Below are 26,800 nucleotides of genomic sequence, written 5' to 3' on the forward strand. Positions count from 1 at the left end.
ATTGATGGTTGGACGTATGTGTCAGTGGGTGAATGGAGTTGAGTGGTGGTTGGGTGGATGCATGAGTCAGTGGATGCATGAGTCAGCGGGTGAATGGAGTCAGTGGATGCATGAGTTAGTGGGTGGTTGGAGTTGAATGGTAGTTAAATTGATGGAGTTAATGGAATGCACGAGTCAGTAGGTGGCTGGAAGGAGTTTTATGGTTGGATTGAGCCAGTGGATAGTTGAATTAAGTTAGGTGTTGGATGGGTGGATTGCATGTTGGATGGATGATTCAGTAGGTATGTATATGTCTGGATGGGTGAATGGATGGAAGATGTGTGGCTGTGTGTGTGTGGCTGTGTGTGTGTAGCTGTGTGTGTGTGTGTCTCTGTGTGTGTGTCTCTGTGTGTGGCTCTGTGTGTGTGGCTCTGTGTGTGTGTGGCTCTGTGTGTGTGTGGCTCTGTGTGTGTGTGTGTGGCTGTGTGTGTGTGTGTGGCTGTGTGTGGGGGGGTCTTTGTGTGTGTGTGGGGCTCTGTGTTTTCTAATACTCTCTACTACTCTCTAAAGCTCACCTATTGCCATTGTAAATGACAATACCATTTATTTATGTTTTTAAAAAAACTAAAAATAAAAAAAATGCCATTTGCAATGCCAATAGCTCTAACTTTTACAAAGACGAGAGGATTGCGTTGTAAATGCTTGTTTATTTATGGCCCTGTGAGCAATACAGAGGGATTTGAACTTGATTCTGGCTTCGATGGTAGCCAGTGGAGCTTTTTGCCAGATTATTTTACTGATAAGTGACTTGGGACTTTTAGTAGGAGCCTGGCTGCCGCGTTCTGCACCACCTGTAGTCTCTTTGTTACATATTTTGGTGAGCCTACATAAAGAGAGTTGCCATAGTCCAGGTGAGAGACTACAAGGGACTGAATGACTTTTTTTTTAAGTGATCTGGGATCAGTTCGATAACCTTCCTAATCATTTTGAGTAAGGCAAAGCATGTTCTGGACAGTTTATTTGTTTGGTAGTCCATTGTGAGCGTACCCTCTAGCCAGATTCCTAGATTTTTATAACTGGTTTGGGATCAAGAGGGTTGCACATATCATTTGGCCAGTGAATCAAGGGTTTGTGTACAGTAGGGTTTCCCAGTATCATGAGCTCTGTCTTTTCTCCATTTAGCTTCAAGCGATTGTTTGACATCCAGTTGACCACCTTCTCCAAACAGGGAATCAGCTGTTGGTTTGCTGAATTAGGGCCATTAGTCAGAGACACAACCAAGTGGGTGTCATCTGCGTAAGATACAGTGGATATGCCGAACTCCTGCACTATGTTGGCGATGTTTACTATGTTTGATGTTTACTTGTTTATTTACTTCTGTGAATTTTTTGTAGTTTTAATGATAGAAACTGCTTATGCCGGGGTCCCTGGCTTCCTGTAGTGCGTCTGTGGGGATCCATATAAATCAGAAGGTTGAGAACCGCTGGTCTGGAATGATCAGAAGTAGTGTTTAAGAGCTGCTAAGAGTGTCACAATTCATGCTATTTCATTGCACATTCTCCCAAGCCTGGGTATGATGGATGTAGGAAGCGGGCTAGTTCCAGGTCACTGATGCTCGACGAGCAGACAGCCAAGGGCAAGAGGACGGTGAAATATCCAATGCATCCCCAGCTGTTCTCTGTTTGCAGTGCATCTCCAGCTCTGAAGCTTTCAGTACATCCACTGTCCGTGAGAGATGCACCATATCTTAAGCTGTGCACTGTCTCCAGTTCATCTACGGCTCTAAAGCTTTCAGTGCATTCACAGCCTCTGAGAGCAGGTCCACGCCTCTAGCTGTGCACTGTCTCCAGTGCACCAAGGACTCTGAAGCTTCCAGTGCATCCACTGCCCATTAGATATGCATTACATCTCCATCTGTGCATCTACAGCTCTAATTCATGAAGTGCATTCACAGCCTCTGAGAGCGGTTCCGCGTTTCCAGCTGTGCAGTGTCTCCAGTGCATCAACGACTCTGAAGCTTTCAGTGCATTCACCGCCTGTGAGAGGTGAACAACACCTCTAGCTGTGCACGGTATCCAGTGCACCTGCAGATCCGGGCTTTCAGTGCATCCGTGGCTTGTGAGATGAACCACATATCCGGCTGTGCAGTGCCCCAAGTGCACCAGCGGTTCTATGGCACTGTCCATCGGCACGGGGAGATTAAGTGGTTTGCCCAGAATCATAGGATGTTGCGCTGACGCCTAGACGCGAACAGGGATCCCCAGGTCCTGAGTCGGCACCTCTGCCCACTGCGCCACATCCTCTCTAGGTTTCAGTGCATCCACAGCCTGTGCAACATGCATTACATCTCCAGTGGCACACTGTATCCCATGCATCTACAGGTTTGATCAGTGCATCCTCGGCCAGTAAGACGCACTATATCTCCTGCTGCACACTGTATCCAGTGCATCTACAGGCTTGATTAGTCCATCCTCGGCCAGTAACAGGCACCATATCTCCTGCTGCACACTGCATCCAGTGCATCTACAGGTTTGATCATTGCATCCCCGGCCAGTGAGATAGGCACTACATCTCATGCTGCACACTGTATCCAGTGCATCTACAAGTTTGATCAGTGCATCCTCGGCCAGTGAGACAGTGCCCATACATCAAGATGCACACTGTATCTAATGCATCCTCAGCCAGTGAGAGGCAGCTATACCTCCTGCTGCACACTGCATGCAGTGCCTCTACAGGTTTGAGGAGCTCAGTTCATCCTCAGCAGTGAGACAGGGCCCATACATCAAGTTGCGCACTGTATCCAGTGCATCTACAGGTTTGATCAGTGCATCCTCAGCCACTGAGAGGCAGCTATACCTCATGCTGCACACTGTATGCAGTATCTCTACAGGTTTGAAGAGTTCAGTGCATCCTCAGCAGTGAAACAGGGCCCATACATCCAGTTGCACAATGTATCCAGTGCATCTAAAGGTTTGATCAGTGCATCCTCAGCCAGTGAGAGGCAACTATATCTCCTGCTGCACACTGTTTCCAGTGCATCTACAGGTTTGAAGAGTTCAGTGCATCCTCAGCAGTGAGACAAGGCCCATACATCCAGTTGCACAATGTATCTAGTGCATCCTCAGCCAGTGAGAGGCAGCTATACCTCCTGCTGCACACTGCATGCAGTGCCTCTACGGGTTTGAAGAGCTCAGTGCATCCTCAGCAGTGAAACGGGGCCCATACATCCAGTTGCACAATGTATCCAGTGCATCTACAGGTTTGATCATTGCATCCTCGGCCAGTAAGAAGAACTGTATCTCCTGTTGCACACTGTATCCAGTTCATCTGCAGGTTTGATCATTGCATCCTCGACCAGTGAGAGGCACTATATCTCCTGCTGCACACTGTATCCAGTGCATCTACAGGTTTGACCATTGCATCCTCGGCCAGTAAGAGGCACTATATCTCCTGCTGTACACTGTATCCAGTGCATCTACAGGTTTGATCAGTGCATCCTCGACCAGTGAGAGGCACTATATCTCCTGCTGCACACTGTATCCAGTTCATCTACAGGTTTGATCATTGCATCCTCGACCAGTGAGAGGCACTATATCTCTTGCTGCACACTGTATCCAGTGCATCTACAGGTTTGATCAGTGCATCCTCTGCAGGTAAGGGGCACTATATCTCCTGGTACACACTGTATCCAGTGCATCTACAGGTTTGATCATTGCATCCTTGGCTAGTGAGAGGCACTATATCTCCTGCTGCACACTGTATCCAGTGCATCTACAGGTTTGGTCAGTCCATCCTCGGCCAGTAACAGGCACTATATCTCCTGGTGCACACTGTATCCAGTGCATCTACAGGGTTAATCACTGCTTCAGCAGCCTGTGAGAGGCACTATATCTCCTGCTGCACACTGTATCCAGTGCATCTACAGGTTTGATCATTGCATCCTTTTTCAGTGAGAGGCACAATATCTCCTGCTGCACACTGTATCCAGTGCATCTACAGGTTTGATCATTGCATCCTTGGCCAGTGAGAGGCACTATATCTCCTGCTGCACACTGTATCCAGTGCATCTACAGGTTTGATCAGTCCATCCTCGGCCAGTAATAGGCACTATATCTCCTGGTGCACACTGTATCCAGTGCATCTACAGGTTTAATCATTGCTTCCGCGGCCTGTGAGAGGCACTATATATCCTGCTGCACACTGTATCCAGTGCATCTACAGGTTTGATCATTGCATCCTTTTTCAGTGAGAGGCACAATATCTCCTGCTGCACATTGTATCCTGTGCATCTACAGGTTTGATTAGTCCATCCTCTGCCTGTAACAGGCCCTATATCTCCTGGTGCACACTGTATCCAGTGCATCTACAGGTTTAATCATTGCATCCTCGGCCAGTGAGAGGCACTATATCTCCTGCTGCACACTGTATCCAGTGCATCTACAGGTTTGATCATTGCATCCTCGGCCAGTAAGAGGAACTGTATCTCCTGCTGCACACTGTATCCAGTTCATCTGCAGGTTTGATCATTGCATCCTCGACCAGTGAGAGGCACTATATCTCTTGCTGCACACTGTATCCAGTGCATCTACAGGTTTGATCAGTGCATCCTCTGCAGGTAAGGGGCACTATATCTCCTGGTGCACACTGTATCCAGTGCATCTACAGGTTTAATCATTGCATCCTCGGCCAGTGAGAGGCACTATATCTCCTGCTGCACACTGTATCCAGTGCATCTACAGGTTTGATCATTGCATCCTCGGCCAGTGAGAGGCACTATATCTCCTGCTGCACACTGTATCCAGTGCATCTACAGGTTTGATCAGTGCATCCTCGGCCAGTAAGAGGCACTATATCTCCTGCTGCACCCTGTATCCAGTGCATAACCAGGTTTGATCAGTGCATCCTCGGCCAGTGAGAGGCATTATATCTCCTGGTGCACACTGTATCCAGTGATCCACATGTTTGATCATTGCATCCTCGGCCAGTGAGAGGCACTATATCTCCTGCTGCACACTGTATCCAGTGCATCTACAGGTTTGATCAGTCCATCCTCCCCCAGTAACAGGCACTATATCTCCTTCTGCACACTGTATCCAGTGCATCTACAGGTTTGATCAGTGCATCCTGGGCCAGTAAGAGGAACTATATCTCCTGGTGCACACTGTATCCAGTGCATCTACAGGTTTGATCATGGCATCCTTGGCCAGTGAGAGGCACTATATCTCCTACTGCACACTGTATCCAGTGCATCTACAGGTTTGATCATTGCATCCTTGGCCAGTGATAGGCACAATATCTCCTGCTGCACACTGTATCCAGTGCATCTACAGGTTTGATTAGTCCATCCTCGGCCAGTAACAGGCACTATATCTCCAGCTGTACACTGTATCCAGTGCATCTACAGGTTTGATTAGTCCATCCTCGGCCAGTAACGGGCACTATATCTCCAGCTGCACACTGTATCCAGTGCATCTACCGGTTTGATCAGTCCATCCTCGGCCAGTAACAGGCACTATATCTCCAGCTGTACACTGTATCCAGTGCATCTACAGGTTTGATTAGTCCATCCTCGGCCAGTAACGGGCACTATATCTCCAGCTGCACACTGTATCCAGTGCATCTACCGGTTTGATCAGTCCATCCTCGGCCAGTAACAGGCACTATATCTCCGGCTGCACACTGTATCCAGTGCATCTACAGGTTTGATCATTGGATCCTCGGCCAGTGAGAGCGGCCCTGCATCTCCAGATGTAATGTGTTTACATTGCATCTCCAGCTCTGTTTGTCTCACTGCCCCCACAGCACGTGCGCTGCTTCTTGATGTGTGTGTGTCTTCATCAGCTGCAGCCCTCGCGGCATTCCTCCGAAATTCCAGAGCAACAGGTTTAAAAAGTGATCTCATGATTAACAGTCCGACGGATCTCCACGCGGCTCAGCCATCACTTTCGCTTTTCAGCACTCCGCACTGGCAGGAGGTGTATGAGGAATGGGAAAGCCTTCCTCTGCGCTTCGCGGATCATTTCACGCTTGGTGACGTCTCTGGGGCGCGCACCCGAAGCTTCCGGTCTCGCTCTCAGGTGCCCTATCGCAGGTGAAAAATATTGCGTCCACAACATCGACTAACCACTGCGTCCTAGACCTTTCATCTTACACGGCCTTACTCACTGGCAGTGGTAACATATTTATTGTATGATTAATTAAAATCTTTTACAATATTGTGATCATGAGGAAACAAATACTTGTTAGTCACAAATAAAACAGCAATTATACAATGGTCTAAAAAAAATGAGCAGAGACGGACTGAAATCTTACAATACGAATATAAAAAAAAATACACGCTTAGTTACTAATATAACGATGGCCTTGATATGGCAAAGTGCTCATGACTGATAAAGTGCTAGAGACGAGAGTAAAGTGCATGTCTAACGGATGTTGTACTGCTCAAGATTACAAAGTTCCTATGTAGGACGCACTCCTTCCCATGCATAATGACCTGGTGGCAGGCATAGCTGCCATACAAAGTGTACTTCCCCTTCTGCTCCCATTCCCCTTTACAAGGAACAACTGAGTCAGTCTTTGGTCTTCACAGTGTAAACTTTATTAACTTACAGATACGGCCAATTACTCCATTGGCCTCTCTTCTATTAATCTGTGATCATCCTTTATTCTTGCTTTATTTAAAACACCACAGCACGCAAATAAAATATCCAGGTTATACATTTCCATTGTATTTACAATTACCTCTCCACAGGTCCTGTTGCTTTGTATTCGGGCTGTGGCAGCAGGCCACAACCAATATACCCTGCTCTCCCTATGCTTACCGCCCCCGGCCAACGGAGCAGCAGGTAGATAATTTGCTACTGCTTGTGACAAGCACAGGCTTCCTGGGTAGAGCCAGAGAGTCCAGAGCCACCAGCAGGTCAGCCCCTCTCCCGCCAACCCGGAGCCCCAATAGACTTCAAGCCCTGTTCTGGGGCCAAGCATCCACCGACAAATCGAGTCCCTGTCATTTCTCTTGCCCAGGACCCCGCCACAGGGCAAGGCGCTCACTGGCGGACTCGAGCTCCCCCCCCCCTGCACATTCTAACTCTTCGGCAAGGGCTCCCAATACCGTCTGTATAAACAAATCCCAACCTGCATCGGACAAGTGTAGCCCATCCGCCGCATACAGCTCTGCCCTTGATGTTTGTATTAACTTGTGCCTGATGGTACGAATGCTGGATTACTTTAGAATTCCCGCCACTAACTGATTCAGTCTCCTTACTGACTTATTCACTGCCTTCAGAGGCGCTCCCTTCGCCCATACTTGACACAGTATCACCTCGGACCATAGTATTTTTGTGTTGGGCAACATGTTCTTAACCGCCCACAAAACTGAAAAAAGTGCCTCCTTTACACCCCTCCTTCCTCCTGGGATCATATCATTGCCCCCCTAATGGATCACCAATAGATCGGAATCGGCATGCCCCTGGCCATGGCGCCCCGCAGATCGGTAGGCACCTCTGCTAGTCGCTGTCCGCCTACCCCCACCCAATGGTGGTAAATTCCCTTTGCATTCTGTACTCTTTCATCGTGCGACTTCTTGAAGATGTACCCTGATCTGCAAATAAAGAGTGGCCACACCAGCATATCTGGGCCTTCTGTGACGTTGGACCTAGATCAAATTTGAAAATGGAAACAATCAGCGTGATACAGGACAAGTGAAGGAGACTGACTGCGTACTCATGCTAACTGAGGGCGTACATAACGCTCAAAACACGTCGACTTCCAATGACCCACCCTCGTGATGGTTTCCTCAGGGAGGCCTAGGGCGGCCGCCGTCGTGTTTGCACCAATGCGGAATGAATGAGATGTGAAATCCCTGTCATTTCTCTTGCCCAGGACCCCGCCTAACCAAACTCTGCCTGCAGGGTTAGTGGGTACCTTTTCACGTGACCTCCGACCCTGTTGCAGGAAAGTGGACAAAGAGGGCATTGTTATTGCCCCTCCTTCTTTTAAACCCCGGCCACTTATTACATCCGGGTCCCCCGCGTGACGCGTGTCCGGTCTCGGCGCTTGCTGACCTTCCTACCCTGGCTCAGGCATTTGCTGCCACTAAAGGCGCCACGCCCCCTAGGTGGGGTGGCGCCCGTCATTATCAATTGTCTGCAAGAGTTGGAGGGTTTATATTCCGGAATGTTCGGTATGGTGTCTGGCTGCCCTAAAAAACCCTTGGTATGCACACAATGCCTGTGCGATCCATTGCCTCACCAAGGTTCAAGGGTAGCCAGGCCAGTTGCAAGATTATTCATTTCCTGTCGACAGTCCTTCAAGCCTGGTTCGCCTCTTTTAAGCATGTTTGTATAAGGCGGATAGATTTGCCAAATTTGGCCAACTCACTGGGCTTGATGATAGAAAACATGAGGTTGCTAGCCTTGTTGCAGGTGAGTATTCCATGTGCATGAAAAAGAGGTTTTAACAAGATACGCAGGGCGTGCAAAAGTTCCAGGCAGCAGCAAAGTAGACGGGTAAAAGACTCAACCTTTCAGGTGCAATGTCTGCAGCTAACACTGTTCGAGAATGAGAACCATTAGAGATTTATTTATTTATTTATTTAATTTATTTAGTCATTTATTTAATGCGATTTTATATAGCGCGAACATTACCCGAAGGTGTCAGAGCGCTTTACAAAAGAACCACTTGTGTTACATAATGACTTTGGATTACATGAGTTTCATTAGAGATATAATTTGTAGTCCCTTCAGTCTTGCAACCATTATTTAAGATACATTTGCTGGAACGGGAGGTGAAGGTATGGCTGCGGAGTGAGGAGGTGCAGCTGCCGGTTCAGGTATATGTTTCCCAAAGCCCCAGGGCACTAGTCCTGAAAAAGAAGTGGGGGGACTAACCAAGTTAGTTAGTAGGCAAGTAACATAATTTTGCGTGACATCACAGCATCACAGGAAGTGACATCTCAACCATGATCACACAGGAAGTGACATTAGATCGTAACACTTCACACGTTTTGCATGTCTATAACGAGTACATTTGAGCTCATGATGGGATTTAACAAATGAGATTTTGCATCTGAGTTGTGCCAATAAAATGACGCAACCCAACTCAAAATGTCGGCCTCAATGTATACATTGAGGGCCTCATTTACAACTTTTTGTCACAGGGCAGCACCACATGGCTTCTTGCTGCGCTGCCCTGCTTCAAAGGGAAAGTCCAGGCATGTGTTGTGTTAATGAAATTTACTGCATCCCTGTCCTTGCATGCGCCATTGCACAAATTGGTGCCTAGCACCAACGCAGGCACCCTTGCACCATGGTTATGGAGTGTCTGCATTGTTGGCAGGATCGTTTTTGTGAAGGAAGGGACAACTTCCTGCACAAAAACAACCAATAGACGCATTTCCTCTTTCTATGTATGCTGCAAAATGCAGCACAAATAAAAAGAGGAAAAAATGAGGAGAAATAAGAACAATTGTTACTTACCTGTAAAAAGGTGGTTCTCCAGTATTGGTGTTTTTCATAGATTCACATACTTGAATATTCCCCGTCGTCGAAGTGGGAGCCTCACGGTAAATAAATAGTAATAAAATCCCAATAAAATATGTATGTAAAAACATAACACAAAAATACACAAACCAGAAATCGGATAATCGTCCCAATCTTGCATAACACCGTCACCGTCATCTTGAAGCTCACAACCCTCTTTGTCTGGGCAAAGATTATCATCATCATCCCCTTCGTACACCGTAGAGTTGACCAAATTTAGAGGCCGTAACTGGGGCAGATGGCGGTGTCGGTTGCGGCAGTGGAACAGCGGCCAGAGCCGGAGCAGGTGCTGTAGGCAAAGGAGAGCCATGGCGAGATGGCGGAAAACGCCTGTTGTAATCCTCCAGCATATACTGGAGATTGGAAATGAGGGAAAGTGGAAGTGTTGCAGTAGGAACCTGAGTGGATCCACGAATCCATTGTCTACAGTAACCTACCATTCCCAGGAACATTCTTACTTGTCTTTGAGTCTTTGGTGGCTGCATTCCCTGTATCATTTTGATTCTTTCTGCAATGACTTGTCTAATTCCTTTGGCAATCTTATGACCTAAGTATTGCACTTCTTTCTGACAAAATTGTAATTTTGATGGAGACACGTTATGTCCCTCCTCTGCTAAATGATTCAAGAATGCAACGGTATCTGTTATACATGCATCTTTTGTCCTTGATGCCACTAGGAGATTGTCAATGTTATGAACCAATACAGACTCTCTAGGCATGCTCAAACTTTCTAGTGATTTCTTTAGCAACTGATTAAAGATAGATGGACTCTCAGTATACCTTTGAGGAATTCAGCACCATGCCAAAATACGATCTCCAAACCGGAACGCAAATATTTGGCTGGCTTTCTGGGTGCAATGGAACAGTAAAGAATGCATTACACAGATCGATCACAGTGTACCATTCTGCATCATGGGGAATTTGATATAAAATCACTGCTGGATTTGGTACAATTGAACAACATGGGACAACTATTTTATTAACCTTTCTAAGGTCTTGTACAATCCTAAATGTTCCGTTTGGCTTTTTCAATACCATTATTGGTGAATTACAAGGACTACTTTCTATCTCTCTCAGAATGCCTTGGTCAATCATTTTGTTTATCACTGGAGTAATTCCTTCAATTATTTCTGCTGTCATTTTGTATTCGGGAATGTTCGGGTAACTCACACCTTCTTTTATAGAGACTTTTACAGGATCTACGTCTTTCATTAATCCAATATCTTCACCTGTGAAATCCCACTACCTTTTTCAATTAATCAGGTATCTTTTCTTGATCAAACACAGGAAACAACGTATTTTTCTCTGCCTCAATCATTAGCATGGTCATTTTATACAAACTATCTTCATCCGAGGTTTGCAGTTCTATGCCATCTGGTGAGCAGTATATGGCACAGTACATTTTACACAAAATGTCTCGTCCTAACAGATTTACGGGGCTACTAACACACACCACAAATCGATGCATGTCTTTGAAAATTCCAATTTCTACTTCAACTGGTTGTGTTAGGGAGGTTTTAATATGTCTATTAGCTACACCTACAACTTGGATGTGGTTTCCCGAGAGAGGAAGATTTTGAACTTCCACTGATCTAACAGTAGAACGGGTTGCACCAGTGTCCACTAGGAAAGTTATTTCTACATCATTCACCTTTCCGTTTACAAATGGACCAGACTGATCTACCTCAAGAGTGGCTCCAAGAACACACTCTTCTCCCTCTCTCAGGCACCGTCAGAAGCTTTCATCCGACTCACTCCTGCCTTCCTCTTGTAACCAATACTGGGGACTCACATTCACTCTGGGCGATCGGTTTACCTGCTTGCCTCCGCGGAATCCTGTCTCTGCACTGTATCTCTGTAGATTTACACTGTGTGGAAGTGGCGGCTGTGGCATCTGACTTTGCTGAGTAACTATCTGCTGCTGTTGCGGTGGCTGTTGAATTACCTCATGCTGCACCTGTGGATTCAATTATGTATTTTCAGGATTAACTCTTGGTGGACTTATACTCTTTCTTCCAATGCCGCAATTATGACAAGGAAACTTTTTCTTGAGGTCTTCTATATTTCCTACCAATTTTGTTTTGTTGAAATTTCCTTTCAATTTTCCTTGACTCGCATCGGTATTTTTATTCTCCAATTGTGCTGCTTGGTGTTCTGCTACCTTCACTTGTGCCCACATAGCTTTCTCGTTTAGCTTCTTTTGTTTAGCTTCAATTTCATCACTTTAATATTTAGCCTGTCTCAATACTTCATCCACTTTACTCGATTGCCATCCTATTAAACTGTGTCTAATCATGTCTCCAATTTCTGGTCTTAAACTGTATACAAATCGATATACAAAATGACTCATGTGTTTTTCGCCCAGTTCCTCATATCCACTGTATTGCTTAAACACCAACAACAGTCTTTCATTAAATGCATGTACAGATTCTTTTGATTCCTGTATAGTTCTGTCTATTTTAACCCAATCTGTTTCTTTTGGTGGAATTGTATTTTTCAAGAACACTATTACTTGTTCGTATTTGCGCATTACTTCAGGTGATGGATCACCTGCTTTGGCTCCGATCTCTCCTCGCTGTTTTTTGTAACCACATTTTGAGTCCAGGTGGACGCCTAGGTATTTATAGGACTGGCCAGTTTCTAGACTGACATTATTGAATGACCAACCGCCCCCTGTATGTCGTTTCTTGCCGAATGTAACTACTTGCGTTTTCTTTAGGTTAACCTCGAGTTGGTTGTTGATCGTATAATCAAACAGTTTGTCGAGGAGTCTTTGTAACCCTACCCTGGTTAAACTAAAGAGAACCAAGTCATCGGCATATAAATGATTGCTTAGGGTCATGCCACCCACCTTCGGGGAGTGGCTGTTAATGTCGTCTAGGGCCGCCGACAGGTCTGCTACAAATAGATTAAAAAGAAGAGGGGCCAGCACACAGCCCTGCTTCACTCCTCTAGTTGTCATTATTTTGCGTGAGAGGTGTGTGCCGGTCCCCAACTTCACCCGCACCCAGGTCCTGGTGTGGAGCTGAATAATTCCCTCTAGTAGTTAATCTGGGATCCCCCACATCTTTAGTTTGGCCCATAGGGCCTCCCTGGGGACTCTGTCAAATGCTGCTTTGAAGTCGACAAAGCAGCAATGAACTAATCTTGAGGTTAAAACTGCCCTGTCGACTACGGTGGATATTGCTAGCAAATTGGTACGGGTTCCAGAGTTTGCCACAAACCCTGTCTGGTTCATTGGCAATAGCTTATTGTCCTTTACCCATAACCTTAGGTCCTCTAATAGGAGACCTGCATAATGCTTTGCTTCAATGTCCAGGAGGGCAATGAGTCTATAATTGCTCGGTTGTGCATGGGATCCGGATTTATAAATCGGGTGTATTATGGCTCCCCGCCATGACTCTGGGATTGTGGATGTCCTTCATGCGTAGTTAAATAGATTGGCCAATGTTCCCGACCAGAGGGCAATATCGGAGTTAAACAAAGTCTGTGGCAGGCCGTTTGGGCCTGGCGCCCCATCCGATCTTGCTGTTGACAATAGTTTTGAGACCCTTTCCTGTGTTATACTCCATGTGGGGCCATGCCCTTGGCTAGTCTCAGTTACGATGATGTTTCCGATGGAGCTTGGATAATCAGGGGACTTGCAGTGGTCGGATAGGAAATTGGCCCAGACTGATTCCGGAATATTAGCCGATCCCGTACACACTGTTCCTAAGCTGGTGTGGTTAATAAGCGCCCAGAATTTCCTTGAGTTTTTTTGCTTACTTTCCCACACCAGTTTACTCCAGAATTGATTTTCATGTGCCCGTTTATCCTTTTTAATCACTCGCTTGAGTGATTTTTGCGAGATTTGATAATTGGATATGCACTCACTGTTTCCCGGGGATTTAGCCAAAGCCCGCAGGGCCTTATTTCTTGCTTTCTTTAGTGACTTCGTCGTCTGAGATAATGTAAATTGATGCGTCGAAGTTACCCTTTGAGCTTGGTGCCTTGCAGGAAACAGATGAATCAGGTGGGAACATAACGTGGACCATAGGTCAATTGGATTAGCCTCTTGCTCCTGGCCCAGTCTTATTATGTCCGAGCTTGCCCAAAGGATATTCAAGCTAATTTCTTCTGTCCACTTTAGGCGCTTTAGGTTTTCTGTGTAGGTTCCCTGAGTTGTCGATGGGGCAGTTTTGTGATACTCTGGGTTTGTATTAAAGGTTGTAACCTGGGGCCTATGATCACTTTCAGTTCTTGGATGTATTCTGAAGTCAATAATGCAATTTAGCAGGGGTGCGGTACAAATCGTATAATCCAGATGCGATTGCTTTGAGCCATTTGACCATGTCCACTTAGGTGGAGTATCCCCAGCTGTTCTGCCGTTGATAACGAGGTAACCTGCGCTATAAAATTGGCTCACACACAAGTCGCCTAGGTTACTTTGAGATTGTATTAGCGGTTTGGTTTGCATTTTGACCTCGGTAATTTTGATTAAAGGGGGGCCATCATTGTCTGCTGCGTTCCCCTGAAACAGATAGGTGTTAAAATCCCCAGTAACTATACAGTATGAGTTGGGTTGGTCCGTGACTGTTGTTCATGATCTCAGTTAGACGAGTCAGGTGGTCCTTTTTGGTACGTGTACTGGGGTTAATGTACACATTTAGGAGAAAGAGGGGACGATGTTTCCGCCAGGGTTCGATCTTGACCCCTAAGGCCCAGTCTTCCTTGAGGGGCCATCGTGTGATTTGGGCTTTTAAAGAGTTTGATACATACGTTGCCAGTCCGCCTTTCGAGTGGCCAAAGCGGCTGTCCCTGGTTGCTGGATTCCAGATCTCAGTGAACCCAAGCACTGGGCACCCCTGTGAGGCCCAGGTTTCCTGTAGTGCTATTACTGAATGATTCCGCAGGAAAGTTTGTATATCTGGGTCCCCAATTTTTTGATGTAGACCGCTTATGTTCCATGAGCATAATAGAGTAGTTTGTTCTGATGGTAAATTAAATGCTGCTCTTGGCGGGGAAGACTGCACTGGAATTTTTGTACCGATGGATCACCTGTTACTTTGTCTCGAGGATATTCCTCCTTCGGCCAATTTACAGTTATCTTGCACTCATTCCACAGATCTGCTGGTACATCTATGTCAAACGATCTATCCAGATCAACCCATAGTACTTTTGAAACTTTCACAAATCGATCTACCTGTCGATACCATTCTACTGGTTTTTCTCTCAATCTGGGGAAAACATTTGTAAAGGACAATATATCCTGTCTACTCCAAGGAACATGTACATAACCTCCTCCAGGTATTTCTCTCATAGGGAATTCATTTGCAACTGTTTCTTTTTCTCTCACAGGGAACGCTAATGTAGATTTATCAATGGCTTCTTCTTTCTTCTTTGTCCATTTTATTCTCCACTTATTTACATCTCCCCGTCTCCTTAGTAGTACAATCAATTCATTTTTCTGGGTTAACCTTCCTGCAGTATTCATATTTTCAATGTCTTTTTCTGAAAAGTCTACTCTGTAGGATTTCTGCAATGTTTTATTCTTTGCGAATTCTACTTCAAATTAATTCGCTAATCCTTCTTATTGATCATGTACAGACTTCGCTTTCCATGTTATACTTTTGCACATGAACATAAGTTCATCATTTGGTACGTTTTTAATCTGTCCGTTCCAATTGTTCCAATAATTAATTCTTCCATATCAATTTTTAATCTTGCCACATCTAATACTTTAGGTTCATGTTCTTTTAATTTAAAAGTTTTAAGCCAATCACTTAATTCCTGTTCCGATGGTCCTATAGGAGTTTGTGTTAAATCTATTTTCTCTATACTCTTTTCAGGTGTAGCAGAGTCAGATTCTGCTCCGGTTGCATACTTATAGGGTAAACTCTGATTAAAAGTTAAGTCATGCGGATTTACATTACTTGCTCGTCTAATTTCTGACAAATCTGGATAAATATTTTCTTTTACCTTTTGCAAACTTTGCTGTAAAGGGATTGTCAAACTTGGCTCTTTTATTCTTTGATTTTCAAACAGTGGGATTACAGGTCCTATTGTTACTGGGACTGTTACTGCTTCTATGTTTTTTGTAAGCTCTTGTATCTTTTCTGTCAATTCATTTGTAGATCGTATATATTCAGCAGTACTTGTTTGTTCCTCAACTCGTTTTTCTACTCTATTTACACTTCCTCTTTCATTATATTGCTTGGGAGTACCCGTAAATCTTGTTTCTGTTATTGAGGCATTTGGATTATATCTCATTTCTACTCTTTCTGATATATCTTTAAAATTTGAAAATTGTCTTGTGGTTTCATTAATTCTATCTTCTACTGAAGGAGCATTAGGTGTGGTCCATAAGGAACCCAGTTGATATGGTGGCGGTCTCCTATTAAATACTTCTTCCAGCATGGTATCCTCTGCCTCACTATCACCATAACCTTCCTTCCCTGTTTCCACATTTTTCCTCTTCTCTGTGCATTTCCGCCCTTCATATTCATCCACTAATCTGACTGGATACATTCCATCACACATGTCAGCATTTCTACATCTGCGCATTCTACTTTCATGTGTCTCTCCCCATAATCCGCGCAATCTACCTCTTGGTCTGAGATGTCTTTCCGACCTCTCTCGCTCCATTTCATGCATCTCATCCTCCCATTCAAATAGAGCTTCAAATTAAGTCGGTCTAGGTCTTGGTTCAAGCTTCATCATCCTCTCTCTCAAGTTTCGCAAAACTACCAAATTAAAAGAGCCAACTTCTGGGAAAGCTAACACACCATCATTCCTGGTATACCTTGCCCAATTCTCTAGCCAAACACATGTATGGTAACCATATTTCGACAACATATAGGAAGCAGGCGTTTTCGGCGGAGGAAGTAATTTTCCCTCTCTTGTTACTATTGCCTATCACAGCGCGGTTTACCAATTAGATCAAGCTATGTCTCCTTAGTACTTAACCAATAAATGTTGCTGCTTTTCGTGATGCACCAATCAGCCCTTACTCTGTCTTGGTCACGAGGACCAATCCCTGCGCAACACTTTTGACGTCAGCTTCTGCAGCTTCGACTGACCCCTCCTTTACAAGGTTTTTCGAGAAGCCGTATTTACAATATATGCAACTGAATCAGTTAGTAACTTACACAAAACAACTCCATTCGTCTGTTTTGCTAAACAAAGTGATAGTTTTCTCAATCGCACAAGTATTCTGTATTTCCAGTAGACAGCGCTTACCTCTTCTCTACCACAGAATTTTACACTCGCTGATAAAGCAGCGCTTACCTCTACCTTTAACCTTCGCACAAGCTCGGGTTAAGCTCTATTACTCTCCCAGCAGTAAGTTTTAAATCAGGATACGCAATGATCCCTGTACTTGAAAGCTAAGATTTTATAGATTGTCCTCGCTATGCATTTATCCTGTCACACGTAAAGGTCCCTAAACTTGTGATGTACGACGACACCACTGTGATATACGACGATACCACTGTAATATACGACGATATTACCTTTTGAAACAGACTATGCGATATGCGACTTCACTTGTCACACTTCCTCTGCCTGCAGACAGAGGCACCAGCTTCACGCAATCCTTGGAAGCCTTTTCAGGACTACATATAATGTAATACGAACTCAACAGATGTTAGTCATGATTCTGTACATCAAAACCCTTATATAACACTTTATACATAATCCTAGCTAATTCTATAGCAACCATCCTCTGCTACCAAGCTAATTACTGATGCAGCTCTACTCCGGAAATATTTTCTAAAACCATATCACCTTTCCCTTAAGTACCAAATCATACATCTACTCATCAGTTGGGCTCATAACCCTGCGAGTTACTCACACAACACTTCCATCTTACTTCATGGATCGGTGAGATTCAAAGGAGAGCTGCTGTATCATAGCTGAGTGTCTAAATCAAAACTAAATATTTATACAATTTACACCTGCAGTTTAAATGAGTTTTACCATGGTTTTTATTAACAAGACATTTTATTCAGCTACACCACCATTATAGTCGATGAATCTGCTAGTAAAAATTAGGCTTAGGAAAATACAAGACCAGCTTAATTTTCCATTTGTCTAATTTTTATTCAAAGTTTAGCATGACTAACATTTTACTTATTTTCTTTATTTCAAAATTAACTTTTAAGAAAACAGTTTTATCTCAAACAGTTATTTTCTTTTTATTTCAGAAATTCAGAAATACACATTATTATTTAAATCTCAAAATACAAGTATTAGCAAAAGGACAGATAGTTCCCAAAATTCATTTTCTCCTAACTTCCCTAACTAATAACCTCATCTAAAGCTCAGTTCTCACTCAAAGAAATAAAACATTTATTCAACAATTCTTACATCTCAGGAAAATCAGCATACCGACAGCATCTCAGGAGGAAATCGAAAGACAGTTTTTTCTTAAGAAAAGCCACTACTTTTTATACCCTTTTTCACTAAGTTTATCTATCTACAAAAGAAACTGTCAGTACAAACTCAAGTTCTGATTGGACAATTTGAGGGTGGATGAGCATCACCTCATCATCCTAATATTCAATTTCCGTAGCATCAGCTGAATTTTAAAGAGTCCTTTGTTTGAAAAAGTATTTGGCCTAGTCACATCCTCAACTAGTTACTACAAGTTCCTTTCCCATGATCAGTAACTCAAATGTTCATTCTGTGGCAGTCATCAGGACTTCCAGGGTAAGCCGCCCTTGAACCGCTCTCGCTAAGGTAGCTCACATTCAATCTCGGCTTTAGCCGCGCGTGCGCAGTATCTTTCACTGTCACAGTAATCGAAAGCCTCTATTTTTAGATAGGCCTCACGAGCCAGATTGGGAACTATCATAGAAACAAACACAAATTAATGTTAATTATTGAAATATAGCCCTTCTGTTTACCTTCCCCCCCCATACTAAGGGTTTCCCTATTAGTTGTTACCTAGCATATAAGCAACACATATGCATGATATACTCACCTAACTCCATGTTTTTGCCACAAAATACATAAACAGAAAGCACATTTATGCCGCTTTTGATTACATTAAATCTTTACATTAATAAACAACATGACGACATTACTAAATTAGTCAGTTATAGTTGCAAGCAGATTAGTATTCCCATGTGTATTTGTGTGTGCATTCTATACTACGTGGATTAGTTTTTCCAAACCACACAATTAATAAAGGTTATAGTAATGAGGAAATGACTTCACGAGGGGTATACAACATTTTGTTTCTTTACCTCACTCCATCACATGTATCTCTTAAGTATTAGTGAAGTGATAACTACTGCATCTAAGAGTTAGGCTCAGGTAGCTCCGAGTCAGGATAGTGAAACAAAAGGAAGCATGATGGTCCCTTAACGTCGAACTTTCTTATAGGCCCAGCTGGGGTCTGAAATATGAAAGCCCCCCACACCGCCTGCATGTTGCTGCTGGAACTGAAAGCATAAAACGTGCGGGCACTGCTGAATGTGCCCCGGTGTCGGAAAATGACCCAGAGACAAGTTCAGAATATTTCAGTGGGGCCCACTTCTTGCAGGGTGGATGATGTCCACCCAGTGAATATAGTGGGTGGACGCCGTGCACCTGTGTGTATTTTATTGTATTGTATTGTAATTAAACTTATAATGCACACAGCTACCCACATGGGGTCTCCTGGCGCCAGCTAGAGGAAGTGGTGATAAGGGTCAGGCAGCTTTCACTGAGGGAAAAGTAAGGTTTTAATTTTTTTACGGAATTGTGTCAGGGAGGGTTCGAGTTTCAATGGAGTTGGGAGGGAGTTCCACAGTTTGGGGGCAAGACAGGATAAAGAGCGTCCGCCCATTCTTGTCAGTTTAAAATGTGGAATCAGGAAATTCCCTTGGGACGAGGATCTGAGAGGGCGGGAAGGAAAGTAAAGTTGGACGAGAGACTGGAGGTAAGCTGGGGCTGACCCCTGTTTGATCTTGTGCAAGAAGCAAAGGGCCTTAAATTTGATTCTGATTTCGATGCGGAGCCAGTGTAGATCTTTAAAATGGGGGAGATGGGGGATCTCCAGGGGACTTTACAGAGTAGACGAGAGGCCGCGTTCTGAACAAGCTGGAGTTTCCTCTGAGACTCCACGGTGACGCCAAGGTTAAGCACGTTACCGTAGTCCAGGCGTGAGATGACTAGGGCCTGGACTACCGTGCGCCTTGTCGAGTCCGGGAGCATCCAGAGGATTTTGCGAAGCCACCCAAGGTGGAAAAACAGGTGGCTGCCACTCTGACTACTTGGTGCCGCATAGATAGTGAGTCATCCAGGACAAAGCCAAGGTTCCGTACCTGCGTGACGGGCAGGGGTAGTGGGCCCATTTCAGGTGGCCAGTGTTGAGGGCCCCAGAGGTGTTTATGTTTGCCTAAGATGACTACCTCTGTCTTGTCTCCGTTTAATTTCAGGAGATTAGTCTGCATCCACTTCGCCACTTGGCTAAGCCCTAGTTTGAGAGCAGACGGATTACACGTTCTAGCCGGGGAGAGGGAAAAGATGATTTGAGTGTCGTCTGCGTATGAGTAAAGGGAAAGACCCGCGTCTTCCACGATGCTTGCCAGGGGCCTCACATAGATGTTAAAGAGCATAGGGCTCAGTGAGGACCCCTGGGGCACCCCATGCGCAGACGAACGAACAGAGGAGGCTGAATTAGAGGAGAAGACCTAAAATGAGTGACCGCTCAGAAAGGAAGAGAGCCAGGCCAATGCGGGGCCAGTCACCCCGGCGGCCTTCAATGCTTCCAAAAGGGCAGGGTGTGAAACAGTGTCAAATGCGGTGCTTAAGTCTAGGAGAATAAGCGCCGAGGTTTCACCCTGGTCGAGGCGGGAACGCAGGTTCTCAGTGACCCCCAAAAGAGTGGTTTCTGTGGAAAAATGAGTGTGTAAGAAACTGGTAGCCTCGACGTGGGAGGTAAGGTGTGTATTAATATGCCTCTCCAAAATCTTAGAAAACATAGGCAGCAAGGAGATGGGGCGGTAGTTGGAAAATGTCTTGGGATCCGCACCAGGTTTTTTTAGGAGTGGAATCACCATGGCTCTTTTCCATTCATCTGGATCAGTAGCTTCTCGTAATGAAGAGTTTAAGAGCTCTTGGATGACCAAGAGTAGGTCTGGAGAAAGCTGTCGGAGAATATCAATGGGAATTGGGTCAAGGGGAGAGCCTGAGTTTGCCTTGGCCATGCAGTCGCGAAGCGAGCTCTGATGGCACTGAGGCCATTCTGAGATCTGTGCCACCTGGGATAGAGGGCCAAGTGTGTCTGGGGTGGGAGGATCGTGCAGTATCCCAGAAGGAGCCGAAGAAAGCGATTTGTAGATCGTGTCAACTTTAGAGATGAAGAAATCAGCAATTTTGTTGCATTGGGTTTCCCTCAAAGCTGGTGGGGTAGGGGAGGTATTTGAACCAGCTAGCTTCTTCACCATTGAGAAGAGAGCTTTCGGCCGGCTAGTAGCACTGTTGATAGACTCCGAGACATAACAGGCTTTCGCCTTTCTGCAGGCACGATGGTATTGCCTAAGTACGGAGCGATAAATTAGTTTATCGTTGAGGGTATATGTCTTTCTCCAGGATCTCTCCTGCTGTTTGCATTTGGACTTCAAGATTTTCAAAACGTCCGTGAACCATGGAGCTGGGGGGAGGTGAGTGATGGGGCGTCTGGAGCTCAACGGCAAATGGCGGTTAATGTTGGAGGACAGCCAGTGAGAGACTTCCTGGTTCAATGAAGTGCACATTAGTTTGGAATTAGGGCGGCTGGCAAGTAGTGTAGCATTGAGCGCAGGAATATTTAGTTTGGACCAGGATCTATAACTGCCCATAGTGGCAGGGAGGGATGCTTTCTTGATGCTGTCTACGGTCAGGCTGAAGAAGATAGCATAATGGTCTGACCATTCAAGGGGAAGAGCAGGGGCATTGCAGTCAAGCAAGATGTTTGAAATAACTGGGTCAAGTAGGTGGCCAACCTGATGAGTCGGACCATGATTGCGAAGTATTAAATTAATGTGTACCACCAACTTGTGCACCGCAAAGCCCGTAATGGCCAGAGTTCTTAAGTTTTCCCAGGTAGCATACTTTAGAAAGTTTCAATCCATGTTTTTTTTAAATTGTTTTAAGTGCTGCGTGCAAACACTGAAGTTTATTGAACTGCAATTGGTCTTTGGAGATAACATTGGAGTTAACTTGACCAAAGGTTCTTTCCCGATTTGAAAATATTCTAAAGGGCAGCTTTCAGCGGGTTGGTCCACGCTTTCATAATCATATAATGTTATTTTAGTCAGGCCGCCGTGCTGGCCCAAGACCCTTAAATCGTTTTTTGAATTTGTGACCCAGGGGTTTGTCTTCCAGTGTGTGCCGGATGGACTTTAGGCTGTTTTTTGTGAAAAGTGAAAGTATCAGGTTTGTACCACAGCCTACCAAAGTGGGATGTGTGGGTGCCATCCTTAGTTGACGTACGTTGAAATCTCTGCATATTATGGCTTCAGGGTTGGTGTATTCATAAAGCACGGCTTCTAGGGATGCACACAATTGAATCAATCTGTCAGGTCGTCCTGATCCATAGCAATTGATGTAAACGTTGACCAGCAGTATTTTTGTCAGCTGATCTTTTATGTTAAGGCCTTCCAAAATGACAGGTTAGATAGTTTACTAATTGCCGTCCTTCTAATGAATTATTAGATGCATCCCCCTTGGCGCTCCTTCTGGTTCCCTGTTGAAAGAACTAGGACTCCAAAAGTTCATAAATCATTCATTTTATTTTTTCAAATCCTTCATTTTGTATTTACAAACTTTTTAAATGAAATTCATTCATCATTTCATTGTTGATTTCCATTTAAAGGCATCTTTGCTTTGTTAAGATCCTATGCATTTCGGGCACAAGGCTCTTCTTCGGGGAGCATCGCTATAATTCAAAACATAACACTGTGACCATATATCCATCATGTGTTGCTGGTTATTCAAACATATACGCAATTCAAATAGTATGGTTCTGCTGTCTACACATCTGTTGATTGTGATTAACATGCTCCACATACATACATACGCAAAGATTGAATTGAAATCCGGCTCCAAGTTCAGCCTGAACTTGGAGCCGGATTTCAATTCAATCTTTGCGTTACCACCACTGTTCGCTCATACCAGGGGCAAGAACATAGGAGAGATTCTTAAACAAAAGGCAACGACATCAGCACCTTTCAAAGGAACTAGACCGTGTTTAAATTGTGGGAATTGTAATAATATAATAAAAGGTCACACAATAACACATCCCATGAAGGGACACAACATAAAACTCAAAGTTTCTGCTACCTGTGATACATCCAATGTAATTTATCAACTGAAGTGCCCATGCGGGAAGGTAAATGTGGGGAAAACGGAAAGAAAAATATAGATACGCATTAATGAACACAAATCCAACATACGAACACGAAATATGAAATTTACAGTGTCAACACATTTCACATAAATGCATCACAACGTCTCACAACTGAAATTCCTGATATTAGAGACAGTGGAAAGGATTGAAGGAAGAGACAATAACAAACACTTATTGCATCGTGAAAATGTTTGGATACACAAAATGAACTCCAGTAAACCGAATGGTCTGAATGACTGGATAGAGTTTGCATGTTATCTATGAATGACCTAATTATTAGGTCAGAAACCTTGGTCCACATGGTAATGATTTTTTGTACCCTGTTCATCATACACAAGAGGAATTCTTCCTTGAATTGCTAATTTTTTGATAATCATATTTGCAGCACGATTCACGATTGATGTGTTACTTTTGGTTTCACAATGCACCCTGTCACTGAGTTTCACCACGTTTTGAAGCTCTTCGTTCGTTTCATTTCCTTTCTTTTACATCGTTTCTTTACATCGTTTTTATCAATCCGACTCGTAAATTATCAATCCCGGTTTTTCTATTTTATTAATAAGATTGATTATGAAATATTGGTTTCGCCTGGGGCACGGAGCTCCTAGCTCCGCCCCCAGGAGAAATCTTATGTCTCTACAGTGTACTGCTTAGTCCCTCCCTCTGTTCCATTGGCTAGCTCCATAAATGGAGGCTAGCCATTGGAACAGAGCTCTGTCCGTCCTGGCCAGACCAGATTCGTGGGCGTTCCTGCATTTTTTTCCCTCTCCACCCTTTTCGCATCGTCATCAAGGCCGTGGGCGGGGTTTATTTTTTTTGTCCGTTTCGGTTGGTCATTGTGCGGCCGATCTCCGCCAGAGGAAGTCCAGGTCCAGGTGAGTGCTGGCCGTTCCCGCCCCCCTCCCGCTGTCCGTGTGCCTCCCCTCCCTCCCGCTGTCCGTGTGCCTCCCCGCCCCCCCTCCCGCTGTCCGTGTGCTTTCCCGCCCCCACCCCCTCCCGCTGTCCGTGTCCTCGTAGGTGCTTGTTTTGCTTTAGTGCAACGCGCTAATGCATTCGGGGAGTTGTAGTCCTGGCAGATCGGGCTTGATGGAAATTAACTAACATCGAAAAACAAGGATATGTAAAATAAAAAACAACAAGGACCAGACCACTGAGTCCTTCGAAGCATCGAAGCATCGAGTCATCTGCGCCGATGAGAGAGCGAATATGGAGCCAGACAGCGAGTAAAGACTAGAATGCTAGATACACCCTGCAGTACCTCCCTTTGTCCCAAGAGGGCCGGGCCGGAGCAGTCCATTTTTTCTCACCCTATTATTGTGATGCCAGTGTTTACAGCAAGCATGGGCGTCGCCCCTGGCCCCTGACCCCTGCAAAGTGCCCCCACTCCCCCCAGCAGAGCACACACGGACAGCAGACGAGCCCGCTTTTCACCCCCTGCATCGGTGAAGGAGACTTTGCCCTCCTTCTCCTCTCTCCATTCTCCCCCAACGGAATCTGTGCACAAGTGCATATTTCTATGGCAGAGTCATTGACCCACTGCACTATATTTCTCTGATGTGGACGGCACCCTAAACCATTTCTTAATATCCTTGGTGAGTACCTCTAGTTGTAATTCGAATGTGCCTGCAGATCTCTTGATCACATCTTGGGCGTCGCCCCTTGCCCCTGACTCCTGCAAAGTGCCCCCACTCCCCCCCAGCAGAGCACACACGGACAGCAGACGAGCCCGCTTTTCACCCCCTGCATCGGTGAAGGAGGCTGCCGGAATACTTAAAGATACACCCTGCAGTACCTTCCTTTGTCCCAAGAGGGCCGGGCCGGAGCAGTGAATCAACCTTGAGGTGAGTCTGGGTCCCGGTTCTTACTCGGTAGCAGCTGGAGGCACACGCGAGAGAGAAGGGCTTCTCCCCCCTTTAATACCCTCGGGGCAGGAAGCTCTCCTTCCACACGCCCGCAAACCCACCCCAAACAGCAGTGGGGACTCGCACCATCACCGTGTGGGCGATAAAGAGTAACAAAAAAAGGGAAGAGGTTTAAGGAAGCCTGGGGGATAGCTCGGGAGGTTGAGAGGTTGCTGCGTGATCTGTGTGTGAACTGCAGTTTACGGCTTACAATCCATTTAGGGGCCTGGGACAGTACAGTCCGTGACGTGTGATATGTACAGAGTACATATTAAGTATTATTGACAGCAGGGGTCTGTAGGATGAAGTACAAAAAGGGCTGCAGTATGCGTATTGATAAAGCAAAGAAAGGGTTGTATAGCGGGCGGTGCGACCAGGGCCCCCGCACCGGGCGCTGACTTCAGGTGTGGGCGCCGTGCTTGCAAGTATATAATATGGTTTTAAAAGCACCAGTATATTGTGTGTGCAAAGGGCGCTATTTCCATGCCATATCACGGATGTATATTTTATGTTATCTGCTAAGAGAACCTCCTGCTGTCCCAGACGTCTTTCTTCGACAATGGGGGGTATGCATATTTGTTAATTGCTTTTAAACTTGCTTTTGTTGATTGTTGAATTTCGCCAGTTTGCTACAAAAATAAAATGAACTACAGCATATTCAGAAACAAGGTAAATACAAATAAAAAAACTTGTGAAAAATGCAGAAATATGGAAAGTGAAATGTGCCAATTACGTGTGTTAAGTAGTGCATGGTGCGCAATCTTCCCGCTTTGTGGTGCTGCAATAAAAGGTGATCTTAATGTCTAGGCTCTTTGGTACTTATTAGATGAATCTTCCATTTGCCCTCCTTCTCCTCTCTCCATTCTCCCCCAACGGAATCTGTGCACAAGTGCATATTTCTATGACAGATGCATTGACCCACTGGACTATATTTCTCTGATGTGGACGGCACCCTAAACCATTTCTTAATATCCTTGGTGAGTACCTCTAGTTGTGATTCGAATGTGCCTGCAGATCTCTTGATCACAAAACTCTCCAGGCCAACTGATCATCCCATCCTCCAATGCTGATAAAATAAGTATCCTTGCGTTGGCCAGTGAATTGCCTGCAGTACGCCAGATTGGCAGCAGCGTCTCTGTAAAACCAATTTCATATGCACAACAAATCAGAGCTAGCAGTTGCAAATCCTGTGTTATGTAAATGTGTATTTGATGGCCGTGACTCATTGTGTTGTGTGCGGTGCCAATAACGTCTCGTCGGAGATAGCATAGGCACTTCCTCAAAGTTCAGCACGGTGTTGCCACAACACTGGGCAACAAGCACCGGCCCGGGTGCAGTCAGGTATGCGATGAAAGGAGTGTCGTGCACCCCAACGCGCAGTTTGTGGTGCTGAGAGGACACTTACAGCCTTCCTGGGGGCAGTTCAAGTGCAGCTTTTCAAGGCCAAGAGTAATCCTTTTTGAAAATGCAGCTCAGGTGTTTCACAACTTGATCACAATCAAAACAAAACAGAAGATTTAGTTACGGTGCTTAACGCGAACCCTTGCTATCTCTGACGCATCGCAAAAATACTTCTTAGAAAAAAATCAACCCGTGTGTGCACTGATCACACCTTCTCCTCCAGAGATCACTGAGTTTTTGCCTACTACATGAAGAAGTTTAGAATTGCTAGCGGCGGAGACAACTCAGTGGGCTAATGCACTAGCTGCACGGGTATGTGGGCTGTGGCAAGGTTGAATCTCGGACTCAAAAAGAGAGTCCCCCACATTCCAGCCTCTGAAAACCACTTCTAGTTTTTTGCAGTTTTAAAGAAGGCTGAAGTGAGACTGCTTTCCAGTGGGCGAGATGCTGACAAAACATTAAGTCATGTCGCCACCTACACTTGTGTATGCCTCGCAACACTAGTGCCCATCTTCACCACTGAGGTCTGCCCCAACACCATGTCCGTCCTTACACCAGTAAGAGTCTGCCTGTCTCCCTACGCTGGCACCAGTCCTTCAGCAACAGTGTCTGTCCCCAAATGT

At 45.1% G+C, this 26,800-nt stretch overlaps 1 protein-coding gene across 1 annotated transcript in view; it reads left to right on the plus strand.

Annotated features, from left to right (window-relative positions):
• LOC147677660 (uncharacterized) overlaps positions 1-26,800 on the plus strand; it is a 160,844-nt gene that overhangs the window by 13,283 nt on the left and 120,761 nt on the right. Inside the window, exon 4 of the mRNA XM_086945572.1 lies at positions 21,078-21,148. Within this exon, the coding sequence (XP_086801698.1) occupies positions 21,078-21,148 (71 nt within the window). The remainder of the gene's footprint in view (positions 1-21,077; positions 21,149-26,800) is intronic.

Source organism: Lissotriton vulgaris, chromosome 12 (genome assembly GCF_964263255.1).
Source record: "Lissotriton vulgaris chromosome 12, aLisVul1.2, whole genome shotgun sequence".
NCBI lineage: Eukaryota > Metazoa > Chordata > Amphibia > Caudata > Salamandridae > Lissotriton > Lissotriton vulgaris.